Genomic DNA, 24584 nt, shown 5'->3' on the forward strand with positions numbered 1-24584 from the left:
TCAAAGTCACAGAACATATAGAAAGACATGGTTTAATGGAACAAAGTAAGCATGGCTTTACCCAGGGCAAGTCTTGCCTCACAAATCTGCTTCACTTTTTTTGAAGGAGTTAATAAACATGTGGTTAAAGGTGAACCGGTAGATATAGTATACTTGGATTTTCAGAAGGCGTTTGACAAAGTTCCTCATGAGAGGCTTCTAGGAAAAGTAAAAAGTCATGGGATAGGTGGCGATGTCCTTTCGTGGATTGCAAACTGGCTAAAAGACAGGAAACAGAGTAGGATTAAATGGACAATTTTCTCAGTGGAAGGGAGTGGACAGTGGAGTGCCTCAGGGATCTGTATTGGGACCCTTACTTTTCAATATTTATAAATGATCTGGAAAGAAATAAGACAAGTGAGAATCAAATTTGCAGATGACACAATTGTTCAGAGTAGTTAAATCAAAGCAGATTGTGATAAATTGCAGGAAGACCTTGTGAGACTGGAAAATTGGGCATCCAAATGGCAGATGAAATTTAATGTGGATAAATGCAAGGTGATGCATATAGGGAAAAATAACCCATGCTATAGTTACACAATGTTGGGTTCCATATTAGGTGCTACAACCCAAGAAAGATCTAGGCGTCATAGTGGATAACACATTGAAATCGTCGGTGCAGTGTGCTGCGGCAGTCAAAGCAAACAGAATGTTAGGAATTAGAAAGGGAATGGTGAATAAAACAGAAAATGTCATGCCTCTGTATTGCTCCATGGTGAAGACCGCACCTTGAATATTGTGTACAATTCTGGTCGCTACATCTCAAAGATATAATTACGATGGAGAAGGTACAGAGAAGGGCTACCAAAATGATACGGGGAATGGAACAACTCCCCTATGAGGAAAGGCTAAAGAGGTTAGGACTTTGAGAGGGGATATGATAGAGGTGTTTAAAATCATGAGAGGTCTAGAACGGGTAGATGTGAATCAGATATTTACTCTTTCGGATAATAGACTAGGGGGCACTCCATGAAGTTAGCATGTGGCACATTTAAAACTAATCGGAGAAAGTTCTTTTTTACTCAACGCACAATTAAACTCTGGAATTTGTTGCTAGAAAATGTGGTTCGTGCAGTTAGTATAGCTGGGTTTAAAAAGGATTGGATAAGTTCTTGGAGAAGTCCATTACCTGCTATTAATTAAGTTGACTTAGAAATTAGCCACTGCTATTACTAGCAATGGGAACATGGAATAGACTTAATTTTTGGGTACTTGCCAGGTTCTTATGCTCTGGATTGGCCACTGTTGGAAACAGGATGCTGGGCTTGATGGACTCTTGATTGACCCAGTATGACAGGTTCTTATATGTGGACATGTGCATGCTCATTTTTAGTTACCATCCCTGGGTGGGCACCTTCCTTATTCTGGGTAAATAATATGCAACCAGTCTTTTTTTGCTTCCCATCTTACTTAGTAGCTGCCTGGGCTGAGAGTTAGTTTAGATATTAGGCAACAAGGTCACCAAGTGAAGGTACTCATCAAGATAATGACTGTTTTACTGAATAGAAGGACTTTACCATAAGTTCTGATTGGCAGGTATTAGGATGTGAAATCTTGCTGAGTAAATACTGGTTTTGGTTTTGAATTTCTTTTAACAGACCATGGGTGGTGACTTCTCTGGGAAAAGCCAGAATGTTGCGAAGGGAATCTATGCGTTTGCATGTAAGTGCAGAACATTTAGTTTATCTTTAATGAATTGAAGTTTAATTTGCTAAGCTGATTTCCTTCTTTCCCACTTAGCACGGGATGTCTTTGCTCTTGCAAGCCAACCCAGATACAAGGACCTGGACCTGGAAGTGTTTGTTAGTTTTTTTGAGATCTATAATGGGAAGGTAAGAACTGCTTTCTGTATTTGAAATTCATTCTATGGGCCACGTACAGCTGACACCCAGTGCAAAACGTCAGCAGTTCAGCCTGGTTTTGGGCAACCTTGTAATGGGATCTCTCATTCTGAATGTCATGCACATGTGTAAGGCTTTCACTCTGCTTCTTATAGTGCTTATCCCTATTTACAGATAAACACAGTACTCAGGCTAGAAGCATTTTATTGGTATGTAAAATAACAGTATTGAGAAGGGGAGAACTGAGTGACCTGATAGTCACTGTCAGAAAGCCTTTAGTTCTCTGCCTGAACATTAACTGCTTATATAGATTTTTTGTTTGCCAGCTTCCTCTTATCTCAGCATGTCATGATAACTGGGTCTCTTCATATTGCCCCAGCATTAGTATCTTTCCTTTTCCCACAGGCTATCTCCCGAGTTCCAGCCTTACCATGGCACCTGTGGCTTTGTACGAGTCCCTTTTGTCTGGTTGTCAGTGCTCCCTGCTGGCAATGTTTTTTGATCAACAGCTGCGGTTCTGCACATACACAATGTCTGCTAGAGTTGTCTCGCTCTGCAGCTGTCACTAGCAGCAATGGCACCTTCTTAGATGCATGAAATGGCGAAATCTAAAACTTAAGTTCTTTTCCCTTTTAGTCCTGCCAGACCGGTCCAAACAAGTGGGTTATGTCTCCCTTGCCAGCAGATGGAGACAGAAAAAAAAGAAAAACCCTCAAAGCTGAGGGAGATGGTAGAGATCATCTCAGGCCCCCCTCCCCCTTGAGGTCCAAATCCAGCACAGCCCCACAGGATTCTACAACCTAGTACAGGGCAAAGGGAATATTGTGACGAGTGGCTCTTGCATCCTAACCAGCAGATGGAGGCAGAGGAGAAAACCATTTTCAGGCATTGCTATATAACAATGCCACTTGTAAGCCCTCAATGTGGCTCCCTGAGGTACTGGGTATCTTTGTGGATCATTCCTTAGGTAGAGCTGGGTGAGCGGGGGGTTGGCAGTCCTTGTCTGTTGCGTTCAGAGAGATTAATAGCCTCCCTCTTGCTCTGTCAGCATAGAGAATGTGCTGTTAGCGGGGCCAGCAGCAGGAGCTACCAAGGGAAGTCCATACAGAACCACCCAGTGCTTGACCCATTGGTGCAAGAACTCTGACCCCCAAGTGAATCTGTTACCAAGGAGGAAAGCAATCTGTTCATCCTCCAGAGCAACCCCAAGACTGCCTAAGCTCCACTGGGAACCTGGATCTAAAGGCCTTCCTGAGAGTGGCCTGCAGCACAGTCCACATGTCTGCACTCAGGAGCTATAGGGGGAACGGTCTCTACGTATCTAGTCTTATATAGCTTGGCAGTTTACAAAGTAACTTTAAAAATAAGACATGCAAATATTGCAATAAGATCAAAATAAGACTTAACAGGTGTCACTTCTGCATTCCCTGTACAAGTTGTATCCCTGTAGCATTACTTTTGAACATTGATAAAATTCCTGAATTCTTATTTGTGTCAAATGCCTTTTTGAATAAAAAATAAAAATTTCTCTTCAATCCTTTTAGGTCTGTGATCATTCTGGGTGAACCTAGTAGCACATTCCAGACATTTAGGGTCAGGAATCCAGAGCTTGCTTGTTTCTATTAATGTCTGATCTTGCAATTTTTAGTGCTGGGTCATCCAAGTTTGTCTGCAGACCGTAGTTGCCTAAAGTTTATAGAAATAGCAAGAGATGTATAGCCAGATTGACGTAACTTGTTATGGATATCTTGTATTGAGTCCAGAATGTAACTGGTAACCAGTGTAGAGTATAAGAGCGGAGATGTTCTCTGCTTATGGAGTTCGATGCGGGCAGTAGAATTTTAGAGTCTGGTGTAATGGATGAATTATAGGTAATCCTAAATATAAAACTGCAATAATCCAGATTGTTTAGAATCTGGGCCTGCAAAGCCTATTAGATACCTGTGATTTTCTTATGGTACTAAACACCTGAGTAAGTAGATTTTTGTAAGAGCTTTACAACTGAGATGGTGTTGCATTGACAGTCAATTGTTACGCAAATTCTTTGCATACCTTCTCCAAGATTTAAGGCTTAGATGTTAGGGCAGGGAAGACACTGCTTTTGTGTGGGTGGTTTTGTCTGGCCCACTGGCAGCCTCCTACTCTTTTTGATTTGCTTTGGTACAGCCCAGTCAGGATTGACCTACCAGAATGTTAAGGAAAAGAAATTACTTCCCTGTACGTACCCAGATCAGTCCAGAGTCCTGGGTTTATTCATCCCTGCCAGCAGATGGAGACAGAGAAAAGCCTCGCTGACACTGCAGTAGCTCAGTATTTCTGTCTCCAGCAGATGGCTGGTGTATAAACCTGCAGTTCTTCTTTACCCTTGCTTTTTTTTATAGGGTTTTTTCGGGTGAGCCATTCCCTGTTCGGTCGAGGTGGACCAGTTTAGGTCCAGTTTGTTCCTTGGGGTATACATCTGGTGGTCCAGATCCCTCCCCTCATGAGGCTGGCCGTGCAGCTTTTAGCCCTTTTCTCACAGGGTTTTTTCTCTCCTTTTAATTCAGGAACTGATTTGAGCTGGGCAGCTAGGAGAGAAACTTCCCTCTTAGCTTTTCTGTTTTTTTGTTTTTTTTTGTAATATTTAACAGATTCAAAGTGAAAAGTCGGCTGCTGGTAAGGCTCCGGGGTGACTCCCCCTCCCATGGTTCGCATTGATTTTGTGATAGCAATTTTTAGTTAGACTTTTTTTTTGTTTGTCTGCATAGTTCACGACTTGGCTTGCTGCGTGAGTGGGGCGGTCCCAGCGCATCTTAGCAGGGCAGACCTTTGCTCTGGGTGCATTTTGGGGGGGGGGGCTCGAATTGGGGTAAGGCCTTTCAGGGCTCCCTCAGCTGGGGGAGCAACTGCAGGCAAGGCCGGTCCACTTCGCCGTTCCCTATATAGGGGGCCGGCTGGCAGACTTCTACAGGGAGTGGATCAAGATTACACAGGATCAGTGGGATCTCTCAGTAATAAAACTGTTGCGCTTTAGAGTTTGCACGTCCCGTTCACGATCTTTTCGTAGAGGTTTCTGCGGGGAGTTAAGAATTTGCATCCTCCGGTGCAGAAAAGAAAATGTGGTTCTTACCTGATTTTCATTCCTGTAGTACCAATGGGATCAGTCCAGAGCTCGCCCGGGTTGGAGGGGAGAGTCTTCCGTTCAGCTATAATCTTTCAGCAAACTTCTGTTCTTTTGTTAACTTACAAGGTGGGGTTTTTTCAAATTTTTTAGCACATTTTTTAGTCTGTTTATTGCACATAATGTGTTCAGCTTGGGTACAGATCAATACTGCAGGTGGCACCAGGGCTTTAAAGCAGTGTCTGTGCGGCTTTTCGGTCTCCATCTGCTGGCAGGGATGAATAAACCCTGGACAGATCAGTTCGTACTACAGGAACGAAAATTATCAGGTAAGAATCAATTTTTTTACTCATTTCCTTTCCTTTAGTGAAGGGTAGGTCAATCCCAGACCTGCCCTTGGCTGCAAGAGTTTAAATTTGTGGTTTAGCTGCCTTAGGGTCAGCTATGCAGAGTGATTCCTGCTCTTTAACTGGTGACTTCTCTGGCCCTTGGTTTGCTAGATATTTGATCTTTTGGCTGAGCTCAGTGTTCCTGTTGGTTGAGACACATGAATGGTTGCCCATTGCTAATGTTAAAGGTCAATCAGTTTTATCCACAGTTTGGCTTTTCTAAAGAATACTGGTGGGCTGATGTCAGGGCAGGACTATATGGTTGACCTCAGTTTTTGCTCAACCTTCATTTGCTGGCAGAGATGCATAACTCATTTGTTGTGATTGACCTGCCCTTCATACTAAAGGAAGCTATCAGGTAAGTAGCAACTTCTTCTCCAGAATAAGATTTCTTGCTTGTCAGTTTTTCTATATTTACCCAAATAAGCCATGAAGGCTGATTTTACAAGCTGGTAGTGTGGTTTTGTTTTGTGTTTTGTTTTTTTGCCATCAATGTTCATGGCATCTAAACGTTTCATACTTTGATAGCTGAAGGGTGTACCAAGGGACATTTGTGTTTGATGTAACATTTCTTAGGGGGAGTAGTGTCCATTAGTTGTAATCTCATTCCATCCAACAGGAGTCTCTTTGCTATTACCTGAAACTCCTGCTGATAATTTTAAGTTAAATTTGCTGTGAATTGAACAGGATCAATGTTTGTTCTCATGGTTGTATTCTGGTTAGCTTTTTTTTTTTACAAATTAGATTTGAATTGAACATCTGGCAAGGACATAACCCACTCACTTGGACTGGTCTGGAATAGACAATGATGTATGGATTGCCTGTGTGCACCTGTTGTATTTTTCATCGTAGCTCTTGAGGTCTCATTTGCTCATTTTCTCATCTGATCAGGTGTTTGACTTGCTGAATAAGAAGGCAAAGCTTCGAGTCCTGGAGGATGGGAAGCAGCAGGTACAAGTTGTGGGCTTACAGGAGAGGTTGGTCAGCTGTGCTGAGGAGGTCTTCAAAATGATCGAGATAGGCAGCTCTTGCAGGTGAGTACTGTCTTAGTTTTCAGAAGTTGTAGCCCCTTCTGCATTTAAGCACGAGAACAGACTTAATAGGTCTATCTAAAAAATGGGTTCTTACACCAAAATTTAGAGTTAAGATTTACACAAGATTTGTCCAAACCTGGATGAATAGCATGAGGTGGCTGTAGAATTGAAGATGGGTTAAATCTGAACAAGTGCAGTTCCCTTGCCCAGGCTGACATTACTAAGAAGAGGCAGGGCAGTTTGAAGTTGCCCACTTCCACGGAGTTCTCAAACTTTGGTTCTTGTGGTTCAGGACCTCCGGGCAAACGTTTGCAAACTCAAGATCCTCTCGCTCCCACGCCTGCTTCCAGATCATCCTGCGGAAGAAGGGGAAGCTGCATGGCAAGTTCTCCCTGGTGGATCTGGCTGGGAATGAACGGGGTGCAGACACCGGCAGTGCTGATCGGCAGACGCGCATGGAAGGAGCAGAGATCAACAAGAGCTTGCTCGCCTTAAAAGTAAGTTTACAGGATATAATGAAAAATAAGCAGCGTGAGGTTGCAGGTCTGAGGGATCATGGACATAGCTGAGTAATATCCAGTATCCTGTCTTATGGCAGAAGCCAATTTAGTGCCTCTCATCCTACACAAGATGGGCCTCTGATCTGGTATTGTCTTAATCTCAAAACATTTAACCATTCCAGTGGCTGGTTATTTCTGAGGACAAGCAGGATGGTAGTCCTCACACATGGGTGACATCAGATGGAGCCCTGACATGGAAACCTTTGTCATTTTCTGGATCTTTGACTTGGCACATTGAGCATGGCCATGTGGGGTCCCTACCCATCTTTTTGTGGAGCTATAAGCATTGTGGTGTGAGTGAACTCACTTTGGCTGTGTAGCCTTTTGGAAAACTAATTTTTTTTTCTTGGGTTTTTTGTTTCTCCTCATGGTGTTCGGTGGGTCCCTCTCTGTGCTCCTAGTCAGGGTTTTTGGTAAGATTCCCCCACAGTGATGCTCTGGTGCCTGCTATAGATTTTGATTTTGCGGCCCTTTTGTTTCATCCTATCATGGCCACCTCTGGCTTTCAGTGATTCCAATGAACTTGTCCATGGCATCCAGGGTTGCCACTCGTGTGCACAGATCATGAAGGAATATCTTTATCATGGGTATGGACAAGGGACAATCCTTCCTATTGATACTCCTCGACCTCTCTGCGGCTTTCGATAGTTAACCATTCCATCCTCATCGACAGACTAGCCAATATTGGGATAACAGGAACAGCCTTTAAATGGTTTGAATCTTTCCTCACAAACAGAGGCTTCAAGGTCCGAATCAATAATAAAGAATCCCCCTGCATCAATTCATCACAAGGAGTCCCCCCAAGGATCCTCCTTATCCCCTACTCTCTTCAATATTTACCTCCTTCCATTATGCCAACTACTAACGAACCTAAACTTAAAACACTATCTCTAAGTGGACGATGTCCAAATCCTGATCCCTATATCTGAGTCTATTACAAAAACTCTCAAGTTCTGGGACAGCTGCCTCCAAGAAATCAACTCCCGCCTCACTAATCTAAACTTAATACTCAACCCAGACAAAACAGAACTCCTCATCTCTCCCGATGACAGCGATACTTCACCAACACCCAATCCCCTGGTCTCCCATGCAAGAGACCTGGGAGTATTAATCGATAACAGTCTAAATCTAAAAAAAATTCAATCAAACTACCAAAGACTGCTTCTACAAACTGCAGGTACTAAAAAGAATCAAACCATTGCTGCACTTCAATGATTTCAGATCAGTGCTCCAGGCAGTTTTATTCTCCAAAATAGACTACTGCAACTCTATCTTGCTAGGTCTCCCAGCCTCATCTACCAAACCGTTACAGATGCTTCAAAATGCAGCAGCCAGAATCCTAACAAACACTTGCAGAAGAGACCACAACACACCCATCCTAAGAAATTTGCACTGGCTACCAATCAGCTTCAGAATTTTTACACAAGTCCCTCACCATCATCCATAAAACCATTCACAACCAAGCCCCTTTGGATCTTCAACTACCAATCAGACTCCACACTTCCTCCAGACTGATCAGAGAAGCCTACAGAGGATCCCTGCATGCCCCCAACAAAATCCACCCACCATCTAACCAGAGAACGGGCCTCTTCCACAGTGGGACCAACCATCTGGAACTCATCCCACCAGAGCTCAGACAAGAACCTTGCCTGCTGACATTTAGAAAAAGGCTCAAGACGTGGTTGTTTAAACAGGCCTTTCCATAAACCACAGAGCCCCCTCGGCGACTACGATCGATTACTCAACAATTTGTAAATATTTGATACAGTTATCCAGTTACTGTCTGCTTTATTTTCCTCTTCCCAGTTATGGCACCCCTGTTCATTGTAACTTATGTCTTCTCTATACCATGTTAATAGTTTTCAACCCTGTTATTTGTAAACTGACATGATATATCTATCATGAATGCTGGTATAAAAATAAATATCTACTTCAGCCTGAAGAGCTGAAGACAGTCATTAGTATCAATGGACCTTGGAGCCACACCAATGGACACCATGCCATTGACATCAGTGGGACTGTCAGTAGCGTCTGGTTCCTCTTCATCTGCCTTGGCACTGGGGAAGGGACTGATCTGAGCATTGAGGGAAGCCGAAGAAGCATCTGTACTGGATCCCATCAAAACACAGGGACTCATCAGCTCATACCACGATGCTTCCCTGGTGAGGAGCACCAGTCCTCTGTTTGCAAATCTCTACTGGTCCTGATGCTAGCCCCCGATTTTTGCATCATGGGTCTGAAGATCTGGCCACCCTACCTTCCTCTGGCAGCAGTAGCATTTGAAGAGGCACTGGAGTGCAGAGGGCAGCTAGCGGTGGAACAAGTGCTGCAGAGCATCAATTCTATGGCACGGACTGCACAGGAGCCGGTAACATCCATCCTGAAACTGCTGCTGGAGAAGCTCTGTGCTCATTGGTGCATAACCTACCCACTTCTAGTCGGCTCCCAGAACATTCTCTGCCTGGTGGGGCACCACAGCCTCCCCCCTACAGATATGGTGGCTGCCAGTTCCACTGAGGAAGCTCCATCTAGGCCAGTGGACACGAGGCCTGTAAACCCCCCCCCCCTTTCCGGCTTTGGCTGTGCCTGCACATCTGGATGACCACTGAGCACCTAGGGCCCCATCCCCTGTGGCTTAAAGTGAAGATGAGGGTCCTGATCCTCCCTGGGGGGAGGAGAATACCTTTGAGTCATCCAAGGGCTCTGAGGGTCTCTTGGTGGTGGGTACCTTCAAATCTGGAACAGGGGATCTTTTCAAAGCTTTTCTACCCAAATTCTTAACCACAGATGTGTCCACCCTAGGCTGGGAGCTCATGTAGATGGGCTCACCACCCAGGGTCTCTAGTCTGCCTAGGAAAGCTGTTGCTAAATCAATTTCCTGGAGCTCTGGGTGATCAGATACATGCTATGGCTTTCAGAGATCTGCTACCCAACTGTTAGACAGCAGGACCAACTGTTAAACAGCAGAACAAATTGAGCAGATGTCTGTCTCTCAATTTTATTGGAGGTGGACCCGCATCACTTCCAAACATTGGGTTTTGGAAGTGGTGCCCAACGGGTACACCTTGGAACTTATCCGTCCTCTGCTTTTATGGCTTCCCTCTGCAACTGTGGGAAAAGTCAGCAGTCCAGTCCATGTTGCAGCAGCTGCTTGCTCCAAAGGATCAGAAGGGCCCAGGGCATTATTCCATTAGCTTTGTGGTTTCCGAGAGCTAATTTCAACCTATTCTAGATCTCGAAGGGGGGGTCAATCGAGCATTTTGTGTCCATTTTTGGATGGAACGTTAAGATCAGTGATCATGGTGGTGCAGAAGGGAGAATTTCTCGTCTCTAGACTTGGCTTACCTGCAAATTCCGATTCTCAAGCAGTATCAGCACTATTTGCACTTTGGTAGTGCCAATCTGAAACTGCAGTTTCAGGCATTGCTGTTCAGCTTGACCACTGCACCTAGGACCTTTTCTAAGCAATGATAGTTGAGGCCGTAGCCCTCAAAGGAAGGCATTCTTGTCCATCCGTATTTGGAATGGCTAATCAGAGCCAAGTTGTTAGAGGAGAACAGGGTAGTTACAGTATCTGGGATGGGTAGGGAAGAGCCACCTGCAGGCATCCCAAAAGTGGATGCTGCGGAAACCAAGAGGAGTATCCAGTTACTGGCTCTACGGCACTCAAGGATCTTCAGGACAGGAAACTCACTTAAAGATTTTTGAGGTCTCCACCCTGGGGGCTTGGGCTGCTGGGTGCAGCAATTCCAAATGGATAAGTCCCTCTCTGAGCTGGAGGCCGTGATCGCCTCCAGCTCAGAGAGGGATGCGTTGTACAATCTGCCGGAGGGTGGCCAATGTAACCCCAATATTTAAAAAAGGCTCCAGGGGCAATCCGGGTAACTATAGACCAGTGAGCCTGACTTCAGGTCCAGGAAAAATAGAGGAAACTATTCTCAAGATCAAAATCACAGAGCACATAGAAAGACCTGGTTTAATGGAACACAGTCAACATGGATTTACCCAAGGGAAGTCTTGCCTAACAAATCTGCTTCACTTTTTTGAAGGGGTTAATAAACATGTGGATAAAGGTGAACCGGTAGATGTAGTGTACTTGGATTTTCAGAAGGCGTTTGACAAAGTTCCTCATGAGAGGCTTCTAAGAAAACTAAAAAGTCATGGGATAGGTGGCGATGTCCTTTCGTTGATTACAAACTGGTTAAAAGACAGGAAACAGAGAGTAGGATAAAATGGTCAATTTTCTCAGTGGAAAAGGGTAAACAGTGGAGTGCCTCAGGGATCTGTATTGGGACCCTTATTTTTCAATATATTTATAAATGATCTGGAAAGGAATAAGAGTGAAGTTATCAAATTTGCAGATACAAAACTATTCAGAGTAGTTAAATCACAAGCAGATTGTGATACATTACAGGAGGACCTTGCAAGACTGGAGGATTGGGCATCCAAATGGCAGATGAAATTTAATGTGGACAAGTGCAAGGTGATGCATATAGGGAAAAATAACCCTTGCTGTAGTTACACGATGTTAGGTTCCATATTAGGAGCTACCACCCAGGAAAAAGATCTAGGCGTCATACTGGATAACACATTGAAATCATCGGCTCAGTGTGCTGCAGCAGTCAAAAAAGCAAACAGAATGTTAGGAATTATTAGGAAGGGAATGGGAAAATGGAAAATGTCATAATGCCTCTGTATCGCTCCATGGTGAGACTGCACCTTGAATTCTGTGTACAATTCTGGTCACCACATCTCAAAAAAGATATAATTGCGATGGAGAAGGTACAGAGAAGGGCAACCAAAATGATAAAGGGGATGGAACAGCTCCCCTATGAGGAAAGGCTGAAGAGGTTAGGGCTGTTCAGCTTGGAGAAGAGACAGCTGAGGGGGGATATGATAGAGGTCTTTAAGATCATGAAAGGTCTTGAATGAGTAGATGTGACTGTTATTTACACTTTCGAATAATAGAAGGACTAGGGGGCATTTCATGAAGTTAGCAAGTAGCACATTTAAGACTAATTGGAGAATTATTTTTCACTCAACGCACAAAGCTCTGGAATTTGTTGCCAGAGGATGTGGTTAGTGCAGTTAGTGTAGCTGGGTTCAAAAAAGGTTTGGATAAGTTCTTGGAGGAGAAGTCCATTAACTGCTATTAATCAAGTTTACTTGGAATAGCCACTGCTATTAATTGCATCAGTAGCATGGGATCTTCTTAGTGTTTGGGTAATTGCCAGGTTCTGGTGGCATGGTTTGGACTCTGTTGGAGACAGGATGTTGGGCTTGATGGACCCTTGGTCTGACCCAGCATGGTAAGTTATGTTTTTATAGGAAACAGCATAAGCACTGCAAGTCAGATGCAAAGCGTTGATAAGGCAAAGAGAATTTGAAAAGAGGCTTGCCAAGAAAGCAAAACTTCATAACAAACTTTCAGGTACACTTGAGGTAAAAAGCCTGCAAGGGAATCGGTTGGACCAAGGATGATCAAGGAGTAAAAGGAGCACTTGGATCCATAAAGTCAAGAGGCCGTCAATGAAGAGTGGGTGGCTCGCCAGAATGACGGCTACTGCCTGGAGATAATACCCTTATTCAGTAAACATACACATGGTTACTGTGACTCCAACATCGCTCTAAGCTTCAACAGCAAGAGGAAATGTGGAAAAAAGGATTTGCACTCACAAAGCCGGGAGTAGCTGGCTTGTTACGGCGGTTACTACCCCAAACCAAATAAGCCTGATACTTCACTTTCAATGCATATCCAGCATAGCGCTCTGCTTCAACGGCAGGGGAGAAGAAAAACTGATACTTCACGCATAGCTCTCTGCTTCAACGGCAGGGGAGAAGAAAAACTGATACTTCACGCATATCCAGCATAGCTCCCTGCTTCAACGGCAGGGGAGAAGAAAAACAACCAATAAGGGCTAAATAACATAGTCTGGGTAAAACAAATAAGCATGGGTGTAGCTTGCTTGTTGCGGGGGTTACTACCCCTAACTAATCAAGCTTGATATTTCACTTGGATGCAGCTCCATCACTGCTCTCTACATTAATGGTGGGGGTGGAAGGGAAATAGAACCAAAGAGCTAAGAGAAACAGATAAGTATGAGAGAAAAATGTGAAGCTTGCTGAGCAGACTGGATGGGCCGTTTAGTCGTCTTCTGCCGTCATTTCTATGTTTCTATGACAAAACCATAGACTAAATTATTTGCTTCAGTATTCACCCATGCCAGAAATTATATTCAGAGGAACTAAAACAAATCTGAACCTGGAAGATGTACTACGGCAAATTGCTACTCTTTAGTTTGTCAAACAGTCTGTACCAAATGGTATTCATCCCAGCGTGCCGAAAACTGAGGAAATTGCAGACCGGCTATTGGAAATTGTAAACTAGCAATAACATCTATGGTACCTGAAGACTGGAGGGTTGCCATTGTAATGCCAAAACTTAAAGGGATCAAGGGGTGATTCAGTGAATCTCTGTGCCAGGCAAAATGATAGACACTACATGAACAAAATTGCTGAACATAGGTAAGCATAGTCTGGGACAAAGCCAACATGGATTTAGCCAAGGAAAGTCTTGCCTCACAAATTTGCTGCAAGTGATGCACTATATCTGGATTTCCAAAAGCATTTGACAGTGCTTCATGAGTTGTGGGTCAGAGGGCAGTGTCCTATTGTGGATTGCCAACTGCTTGAAAGATAGAAAATAGTGGGGCTAAATGTTAAACTTTCCCAATGGAGAGAGGTAAATAGTGGAGGCCCCAAGGATCTGTATTGGGACCCTTACTTTTCAATATATTTATAAACGACCTGGAAATGGGAACAAGTGAGGTAATCAAACTTGCAAAAGACACAAAATTATTCAAATTGCAAGGGGAGACTGGGCAGGCAAATGACAAATGAAATTTAATGTGGACAAGTAAAGTGGTGCACTTAGGGAAGAGTAACCCAAATTATAATAACATAATGCAAGGTTCCACAATAGGAGTCACCACTCAGGAAAAGGATCTAGGTGTCATTGATAATACATTGAAATATTCTGCTCAGAGTGGAGCAGCAGCCAAGAAAGCAAATAGAATGCAGAGATTATTAGGAAAGGAATGGAGAATAAAACAGAGAATATCATAATGTCTCTGTATCACTCCATGGTGCATCCTCATCTTGTGTTCATATATCATACACAAACAGAATGCTGGGGATTATTAGGAAAGGAATGGAGAATAAAACAGAGAATATCATAATGCCTCTGTATAACTCCATGGTGCATCCTCATCTTGTGTTCATATATCATACACAAACAGAATGCTAGGGATTATTAGGAAAGGAATGGAGAATAAAGCAGAGAATATCATAATGTCTCTGTATCGCTCCATGGTGCATCCTCATCTTGTGTTCATATATCATACACAAACAGAATGCTGGGGATTATTAGGAAAGGAATGGAGAATAAAACAGAGAATATCATAATGTCTCTGTATCGCTCCATGGTGCATCCTCATCTTGTGTTCATATATCATACACAAACAGAATGCTGGGGATTATTAGGAAAGGAATGGAGAATAAAACAGAGAATATCATAATGCCTCTGTATCACTCCATGGTGCATCCTCATCTTGTGTTCATATATCATACACAAACAGAATGCTGGGGATTATTAGGAAAGGAAAGGAGAATAAAACAGAATATCATAATGTCTCTGTATCACTCCATGGTACATCCTCATCTTGTGTTCATATATCATACACAAACAGAATTCTGGGGATTATTAGGAAAGGAATGGAGAATAAAACAGAGAATATCATAATGTCTCTGTATCACTCCATGGTGTGACCTCATCTTGTGTTCATATATCATACACAAACAGAATTCTGGGGATTATTAGGAAAGGAATGGAGAATAAAACAGAGAATATCATAATGCCTCTGTATCACTCCATGGTGCATCCTCATCTTGAGTATTGTGTGCAGTTCTGGTCAACACATCTCAAGAAAGATAAAGCAGAATTAGAAAAGGTACAGAGAAGGGCGACTGAAATGATAAAGGGGATGGAACAAATTCCCTATGGGGAAAGGCTAAAGAGGTTAGGACTCTTCAGCATGGAGAAGAGACAACTGAGTGGAATGGAACAAGTAGTTTACTCTTTTGAAAACTACAAAGACCAGGGGAAAGATAATGAAGTTAAGTAATACATTTAGAACTAAATTTTTTTTACTCTTAAGTTCTAGAATTTGTTGCCAGAGGATGTGGTGAAACTATTAATGTATCTGCATTTAAAGGTTTGGACAAGTTCCTGGAGGGGAAAGTCCATTAACCATTCTTAAGGTGGAGTTGCAGAAATTCTTGGGCTAAGCAGCTTGGAATCTTTCTACCCCATGGGATCCTGCCAGGTTCTTGTGACCTGGATTGGCCACTGTTGGAAACAGGATGCTGGGATGGATGGACCTTTGGTCTGACCCAGTATGGCATTTATGTACATAATAAATATATGCATGATATGTATAAACAAATTACCTCTTCAAATACTAAAACAAGGAGACTCTCCATGAAACTAGCAATGGGCAGTTTTAAATTAAATTAAGGACTTTTACACTTGGTGCACATTCAGCTGTGGGATCTGTTGCCAGAGGATGTGATAATGGCAACGAGCGTAGCAGGGTTTAACAGAGGCTTGGACAAGCCCATAAACACATTAGCAGGGAGATTAAAGAAAGCGGTTTCTGCCCCTGTGGGGGCTGAGTGGGCCTTGGTCTAACTTGGCATGACATTTGTGGTTCTGCATCTCTCGGGTGTGCAGTATTGGTCTCTGCATCTGATGCCCTTGACTCTTTCAGGAATGTATCCGTGCTCTAGGACAGAACAAGTCTCACACGCCCTTCCGGGAGAGCAAGCTAACACAAGTTCTCAGAGACTCCTTCATAGGAGAGAACTCCAGGACATGCATGGTAAGTGCCGGTGCCAATGTAATATAGCAGGCATTGCTTATGGTTGGGGGAGGGAGGATATTAGGAAGCTTGACTCTAGGTTTTCTTTCTTGTTTGCTGGTGTCTGAGATTGAACCTCAGTTTCATTTAGGGCAACTGGTTGGTTCTCTTCCCTGCTCATTGTCCTATAGTCCAGCCTTTGCAATGATCCCAGGTCAGGGGTCAGATGTTGCTCCCATTGGTACTCAGTACATGCCTTGGATCAAATCTAAGAATCACTGTTGCATGATGGAGCAGGAGCTGTCTGGTGCACAGAATTCCTGTTTAAAAAAAAAAAAAGCTAATATTGCTTGTTCTGAATGTGGAGGGTAAAATGGGCAGAAGTATGATGTATACTTAGCTGGCTCTGATATCCTGTGGGTAGGAAACGAGCATGCCTGGCATTTTCATCTCCCACAAAGTACGTGGGCAGACTTTTAGCATAAGGACTGCATTTCCCTGTCAAAGGGAAAGGTGATGGTGTCTTCAAAAGAACAAAAGCATTGCACACAAACCAAAACTGCCTTGCACATCCTTAATGGGGGCTGCTCTTAAAGACCATTGAGATTTTTTACATTTAAGTACTGTAAAGCAACCATAAAATGTCATCTTAAGTCTCTCTCTGCAGGCAGGCTGAGTGCCTTGACCTGGCCCCTCATTCAGCAGGCAAACCGTTCATTGCTCTAGACTTCCGGTTACGGAAGGAAAGCTGTATGGAGTATGGCCACAGCCAGAATGTGTCTAACCAACCTTTAATTCACATAGCCACCTTGCACACCAAGTTACAGTAACCTGCTTCCCTGTCCGCAAGACTAAAGAATTGTATATCCAATGGATTACCTGCCTAACGACAGGGCATGGCTGTAGCTGCTATGTTAGTCCAGACAGGACCCCTCTATAACAGGTTTTGTGCAAAAAGTGAAGCTGCAGTGGCCACACGGTATCAGCAGGATCCGTATTGGTTTCATTTCCTGGAGGTGAAGAAAAGACCTAGGGATATAAAGTGCACAGACAGGGAGTGACAGGAAGGATAATGGGGCAAAGGCAAGGGACCTCTGGTGTCATTTCATATTCTAATTTTAAGAGGAAAGGTGCCCCATGCTTGCATCACTGACGTGCAGATAGATTTCTGCCTCTTTCCCTGTACTCTCCAGCTTTCTCTCTTCTACCACACAGTACACATGGATACTTGCATAATCTTTCCAGAGTGTATGTTCTGTTGTCTCTGCCACCTGTATTTGAGGTCTTAAAGCTCCTTGTATGTACCCAGATCAGTCCAGACTCCTGGGTTTTGCCTCCCTTCCAGCAGATGGAGACAGCTTCTTTTTGCAGGCACCACCTGCAGCTCTTCAGTATTTCTGTCTCCAGCAGATGGAGCTGGTGCAGAACCTGTGGTTCTGTACGTGAGCAAAATTTTTAAAATTGAAATTTTCCTCCCAGGAGGCTGTCAAGTCCTGGTGGGTCCATCCCTTCTGGTAGCAAGTTCAGAGCGTGTTGGGAGACCAGAGTGCCCAGGGTCTGGGATTACTTGCAGGTCCTCTGCTCCATGGCCTCGACCCTGGAGTTGGTCCCTTGGGCGCTTGCTCATGAGACCTCTACAGAAAGCATTGCTATCTCACTGGGATCCAGTTTCATTTTCCACTACTGCTTGGTTCGCCAGGTCCAATCTTTTTGTGGTGGCTTGCCTGGGACAACTTGTGCTGTGGGGTGGACCTGGAGGTGCCTCAATGGATGGTAGTGACCACCAATACCAATCTCACCAGTTGGGGGGGGCTGTCAGTCCCAGTTGGTGCAGGGTCATTGGTCGGCAGAGGAAGCGACCTGGCGCTCGAGGCATTTCGGCCGCCTCTGCAGAGCCGTGCAGTCAGTTCTGTAAGACAGTACAATGACTGTGGCTTACATCAACCCCCAGGGAGGTACCAAGAGTTGAGTGGTTATTCTGGAAGCAGAGTTGCTGATGTCCTGGGCGGACAGCATCTGGCTTTGATAGCTGCGTCATACATAGTAGGGGCAGACAATGTGAAAGCGGATTTTCTCAGCTGTCAACAATTGGATCCAGGAGAATGGGAGCTTTCAGAGGAGGCAATGACCCTCACTTCTCACAGGTGGGGCATGCCTCCTATAGATCTGATAGTGACTCCAAGGCACCACACTTCTTCAGTCACAGAGAACACTGAGCAGAAGGGGTCGATGCTCTAGTGCTGCCTAGGCTGCACAATGTTCTGATTTATGTTTTCTCCCATGGCCTCTGGTGGGCAAGGTCCTAAGAGGTCTACCAAGGGAAGGTGATTCTCGTGGCTCTGGAGTGGCCACAAGGGCCTTAGATTAACCAGATCCACAAACCATCAGTGGATGGTCCCCTGAGGCTGGGCCATATACAGAATCTTTTACGACAAGGCCCCATATTTTTAGATCAAGCTGCTTGGTTTTTGAAAGGAGGCAACTAAGGAAGAGGCTATCCGGAGGATGTTATTTCTACTCTGCTGAAAGCTTGTAAGACCTCTACTTCCTTGGCATATGTCAGTTTGGAGAGTCTGTGTATGGATCAGGGGGTCAATTCTCAGCAAACGTCAGTGGTGTAGATTGTTTGTTTTTTTTACAGAAAGGCCTAATGAAAGGTTTGTCTTTCAGCTCCTTCATGGTGCAGGTGTCTGCCTTGGGCTGCTTGCGGGGCAAAGTACATGGAGCAACTTTGGCAGTTCAACCAGATGTGGTATGGTTTCTCCGGAATAAAGCATTTGTGTCTCCCCATATGTAAGGTGTCCTTCCTGGAGCCTTAATTTGGTCTTCAAGGGCAAGTGTGTAGTTCTGTTTGAGCCTCTTAAGAGCCACCATGAAATATTTGACTGGTGGTTTTCTTGGTCACCATTTGTAAACAGATGTGAAGGTTCGTCTGATACATCGGTATATAAATGCCAATAAACTAAACTAGAAGAGTTTCTGAACTTCAAGCATTATCAAGTAGGGAACCCTTTTTACCGATTTCAGATTATGGGGTTTCCCTGGGGATAGTTCCATCTTTCCCTCACTCCATAGAGCTGCTGCCACCACCACCATGACCTTGGTGAAGGTGTGGGGAGCAGTTGAGTCCGAAGGGTAGAGCCTTGAACTGGAAATGTTGTCCCAGTATCTTGAAGCACAGAAAACGCTGATGCTCCTGGTGGATCAAAAGATGGAGATAAGCCTCTGTCAGATCCAAGGAAGCCAGAAACTCCCTCCCTGTGAACTACCGCAATGTTTCCATCCTGAAACGAGGGACTTTGAGGGCTCTGACCATCTTGAGATCGAGGATTGGGTGGAAGGATCCTTCCTTTTTGGGAACCATGAAGTAAATGGAATAATGGCCTGATCCCTGCTCCTCTAGTGGGACTGGAGAAATGGCTCCCAGAGCTAGAAGCCTGTCTAGCGTCTGACATACTATGAGTTGCTTCGTCGCTGGTCCACATGGGGAGAACAGGAACCTTTCTCTTAAAGGTCGAGAATTCTAAAGCATAGCCGTGCTTTATAATATCCAGGACCCAGTGATCCGACGTGATCTTGACCCACTCCTCATAGAATAGATGAAGACGTCCCCCCTATCCTGGGTGTTGAGTGGGCTGGCACAGCTTCATTGCAAAGACTTGGACAAACCCCCCTGGGAGGGAATATCTCAAGCAGGTCTGCAAGCTCGAAAGGAATGTGACCAAGACTGGAAGCGAGTCGAGGGCTGCTTCTGAGAGGCCGGCTGAGACTGGTGAAAACATCGTTGACCCCTGAAGCGACTTCTGGAAGAGCTGAATGACCTGAAATACCATGGTCTATCCTCAGGCAACTTAAGCACCTTATTCTCCCCAAGGGACTTAATGATCTGCTCCAGGTCTTCTCCAAAGAGCAACTTCCCTTTAAAAGGTAGAGATCCTAGCTGCTGCTTGGATGAAGAATCCGCTGACCAATTGCGAAGGCCAAAGGAGGTGTTGAGCAGATACCGCAGAGACAATTGATCTGGCCAAAACTTGGAGGTCGTATAGCGCATCTGCCCCATAAGCTTTGACAGACTCCAAACACTCTGCCTGCTACACCTCCTCCGGAGGCAGCTCTTGCGCACTGAATAGTTGTTGAAACCAGCGTAGTCCCGTACGCTGCATGAGAACTGCAGACAGCAGCCCTGGCTCCCAGGGCAGACACCTCAAAAATCCACTCGAGGTAGACCTCGAGCTTCTGGTCTTGGAGATCCCAGAGAGTAGCTCCACCTGTGATCGGGATAGTCTTCCGTTTAGTGACCGCCGTCACAGACTAGTCTACTTTGGGTACCTTGAGCTCGAGGTACTTGTCAGGGAGGGGATAGTTTGTCCATAGCTCTACCCACTCTGTGAGTAGAATCAGGGGTGTCCCATTCCCTGGACAACTGGAGAAGCATCTCGTAGAAAGGAAAAGTCCTTGCTAGTGGGCCTAGCCCTGCCAGTAAGGGATCCCCCGGAGCATCAATATCTAATTCCCTAAGGACATGGGGAATTAGAGAATCCAATTCTTCCCTTTGGAAAATGTGCAAGACCCTAGGGTCATCTCCCTCGACCTGTATGGGCACCCCCTGATCATCCAAATTAGGATCAGGTAAGGTAGGCAGCAGAGGGTCCTGAAACACAGGAGCCAGAACATTGGGCTGTGGGGCCAGACGGACCCTGGAGGACCCTGGGGCAGTCCCAGACACCGTGTTATTGCCAGGTAGCTCTAATCTAATCTGCTTGGGCGGTGATGGTCCGGGAACTGGCTCTTGCTGCTGCCCCAGCTGGGCTAGACAAGCACTGTGGAGAACAACAAAATCTGTTGAAAATGGCCCGGGAGGAGCCTCAGAGGCCCCCAAGGCTGCAGAGAGATCTGGAGGGTCAACAGGGGTGAGAAGAGGTGGAGACGGTGAAAATCCGGGCTCTGAATCCCCCCGCAGGCTGCGCTGAGAAAACAAAAAAGATGGCTGCCGTTCCCACACTCGACAGGAACAGGGCTGCCGCCCCCCCCCCACCCCCCGAGGCTGGCGCGACTGCAAACACGCTGCCAATCGAGTAGTTGGGCTCGAGGGACCCTCCCCACCAGGGAGGAACCTGGAGCAAAGGCCTTCTCTGGAGATCCTCGACCCGGGCTCTCCGCAGGGCACCACATCGTGAGAATCGCAGCATGAGGGGAGGGAGGCAGGCTGCCTGGCAAAAACAAACACCCCTGAAGGCAGCTGAGAGTGGGAATAAACCTCTGCTTAAATACCAACGACTTGAAAACTCCCTCTGAAATCTCCTCCTGTGACTTTTTTTTTTTTGAGCAGAGGAATGTCTCCTCTGCTAGCGCTGCCCCAAGGCAAACAGCTTCTCGGGGGAGAGGTTGGACCACCAACTATCACCCCAGAAAGTGACCAAAAAACATTCAGAGCTGAGAATAAAAACAGACAGAACTTACCCTGAATAGCAAAAGAAAAAGACCAAAACAGGGAAACAGTTCTGCCTGCAAGTCTGCTAGTGTCCCAGCACCACAGGCACTGACTAACTTCTTTCAGTCTGAAATGTTTTTTAATTAAACTTGATCCAACCAAGCGAAGAACAAAAGCCAATAAAGAAGAAAGCTGGTGTTCTAAAACTAGAAATAAGAAAGGAGAGGACCGCAGGTTCTAAGCCTCGCACCTGCTTATAGGGGCTCCTTCCAAGTTTCTCTGACGCCATCTGCTGGAAGGGGCACATAACCCACTGTCTGGACGGAACGGGTACATACAGGGAATGCCTTATAATTCCCTTGGGGTCTAGGTGGCAGGATTCAGGGTAGGCCGTTGGCATCTCATCCAGATGTGGTTTGTTTTCTGAAGGAGCAAAAGATCTGTCCAGATTGGAATCTGAATTTGGTTCTTTGCATTGTGTGGTCCTCCCTTCAAGCCAATGTGGAAAGCATCGTTGAAGGATTTAACTCAAGACTGTTTTCCTGGTGGCCATTTGCTTGGCTAGGCCAAAATCAGAGCTGCAAGCGTTGTCGTGCAGTGATCTCTTCCTCTGCTTTTTGGGGGATGGAGTTTCTTTACATACAGTTCCTTCTTTTTTTGCCAAAGCTGATGCCTTTCATCTTAATCAGGTTGTTGAGCTTCCGGCTTTTCCGAACCTGCTAGCAGATATGCCTGTGCCTAGGGAGCTTCACTTATTGGATGTGCGTCATTCTTTTGCGATATCAAGGTGTCCAATGCCTTTCGGAGATTGGATCATCTGTCCTGTTCAGTGGAACAAAGAAAGGAAATAAGGCTACCAAGGGCCCTATTGCTTGATGGTTAAGAGATGATGGCATTAGCTTACATCTGTAAGTGCCGGTCGGTGCCTGAGGGTTGACAGAACATTCCATGGGCAGAGTTTCAGCTACTCCTAAGAAATCTGTCGTGTGGCATTGTGATCTTCTCGTCTCACTTTTACCAAACATTACTGCTTGGATGTGCGAATCCCTGGGGAGAGTGTTATGCTTGGGTCTTTCGGGTTCCTGCCCAGAATAGAAGGGCTTAGGACTGATCCGGGGTATGAATAGGAAAGGAAACGTGGTTCTTACCTGCTAATTTTCGTTCCTGAAATACCACGTCTCGTTCCAGAGACCTGTCCCATGTGTCAAGACTTCCTCGCTTCTGGATGAGTTGACTCTACTGGGTTGAGATACTCAATGTACATAGTTCAGTTTTTGTTAAATCAAGGGGGCATAGTTTCCAGGGGCCTCTAACCTTACATCTGTTGGTCCAAAATTGATTGGGGTTTAAGGCAGACATCTTGGCTTGGGTACAGGCCCATACTGAGGACTGCAGGTTGCACACAGTTATGTAGCAGTGCCTGTTTTGTTCTCTGCCTCAATCTGCTGGTAGGGATGCATAAATCCCCTTGTCTGGCCTGATCCTTGGTACTTCAGAAACAAAAATTAGTTAAGAGCCAAGTTTCCTCTTTAATTTCACCCTAATTGTTTCGTGGGGCTCGGCTCGTGAGATTCCTCTCATTCTAAGGTGCTGCTTGGTTATATTTCAGATTGCGATGATATCCCCTGGAATGGCTTCTTGTGAATACACCCTGAATACCCTCAGATATGCAGACAGGTAAGTTTGCCCTCTGTTGCAGGTTACATTATACACTCACCACAAAATGCATCCTAGGAATACAGCAACAAAATACTTCTAGAATGACTCAACTACTCTACTCACTGGAGCGAAGGGCATCAGTCTATCTAAACCTTAGCATAACTACTACACTTAACAGCCCCATAACAAATCTTTCCACCTCCCACTGCTCCCTTAGTTTCCATTCTGTGTTGCCATAGGGTTGGCTCCCTGCTGAGTTAGCAACAAAATTTGCTGCCTTTGATCTCCACAGACTTGCAATCTATTTATTTGGAGTTTCTTCTATACCGATAGCTGTTTGCACATCGTATCGGTTTACATACAACTAAGAACTGTTGGGTGTGGCCCTTACATAGAACAATAGCAAACAATGAATCAGATACATGGGATAAGTATGTATAAATAACACGGACTATATAATGGAGTATCATAAACAGCTATACGAGAACAAATTAAATATAGATTTGAAGAGAGAAATAATGCAGGGTATCCTGCACGAAATAGCAAGACAATGTACAAGAAACTATAATACATGGTAAAGGGATGCCTTGAAAGCAATTATACACACATAGTGAATGGATGTACCATAATACATGGTACAAGGTATGCAATTATAAAATAGACAGCTGGAATTGGGGAACTGAGTACCTAAATAGGTTATAAGGGGGGTTCCGGGGAACATTATGGGAGAGAGAGGACATGGGGCAAGGGAAAGCTACACAGGGGTACGCGACCCTATGGGGCGGTGGAGAGGAGAGAGGCAGGGGCACATTGGAAGGAGAGGGGGGTACTTAGAGGGGATACCAAAGTCAGCTGAAGGGGGAGCTAGAAATTATATAAAAGAATCCTTCTAGTTAGGTATACTTTGTGAAGGGGGAAGTGAAATCGGGGTAGGCCTGAAAACAACCAAGTTTTTAGGTTTTTTTTTTTTTTGTTTTAATTTGGGGGTGGAGGTTTCTGTGCGTAAATCGGATGGTAGAGCATTCCACAGGGTAGGGGCAGCAAGGGAAAATGCTCTGCTTATAGTAGAGGTCAGTTTGATTGAATTGGAGGGTGCGTGGAGTGTTCCTTGGAGGGCAGTACGAGTAGGTCTTGAGGAAGTGCAGGGAACGATGGGAGGACTGAGCCAGTTGAGATTCATTTGTGAGACTTTTATGTATGATAGAGGGCTTTGTGTAGTGTATTCGTGCTTGTATTGGGAGCCAGGGGAGTTCAATGAGCGCAGGTGTGATGTGGTCCCTTTTTTTTTTTGCAGCCTGAGAACACGTGCAGTAGCGTTTTGTAATAGTTGTAAAGATTTGATGTGTCGAGGGGAGGCCAAGGAGGAGAGCGTTACAGTAGTCTATTAGAGAAAATAATAGACTGGAGGACAGTGCGAAAGTCAGAAAAATGCAGTAAAGGTCTGAGTGTTTTAATTGTTTGAAGCTTAAAATAGCGGTCTCTAATGATAGTTAATAAAGGGTTTGAAAGTGAGCTGATTGTCGATGAGAACACCTAGATTGCGGGTGTGTGAAGAGAGAAGTAGCTGAGTGTGAGGGGGGGATAGAGGGAAAAGGAAGTTTGTTGGAAATGAT

At 44.9% G+C, this 24584-nt stretch overlaps 1 protein-coding gene across 7 annotated transcripts in view; it reads left to right on the plus strand.

Moving 5' to 3' along the window:
- Positions 1-24584, plus strand: part of LOC115100226 (kinesin-like protein KIF2C) — a 120112-nt gene that overhangs the window by 84111 nt on the left and 11417 nt on the right. For all 7 annotated transcript variants that reach the window (XM_029618568.1, XM_029618571.1, XM_029618569.1 and 4 more), the window contains 6 exons: positions 1638-1701; positions 1780-1871; positions 6261-6403; positions 6696-6900; positions 15792-15902; positions 22922-22989. In XM_029618568.1, coding sequence (XP_029474428.1) covers positions 1638-1701; positions 1780-1871; positions 6261-6403; positions 6696-6900; positions 15792-15902; positions 22922-22989 — 683 coding nt within the window. The remainder of the gene's footprint in view (positions 1-1637; positions 1702-1779; positions 1872-6260; positions 6404-6695; positions 6901-15791; positions 15903-22921; positions 22990-24584) is intronic.

This window comes from Rhinatrema bivittatum, chromosome 10 (assembly GCF_901001135.1).
Source record: "Rhinatrema bivittatum chromosome 10, aRhiBiv1.1, whole genome shotgun sequence".
Taxonomy (NCBI): Eukaryota; Metazoa; Chordata; class Amphibia; order Gymnophiona; family Rhinatrematidae; genus Rhinatrema; species Rhinatrema bivittatum.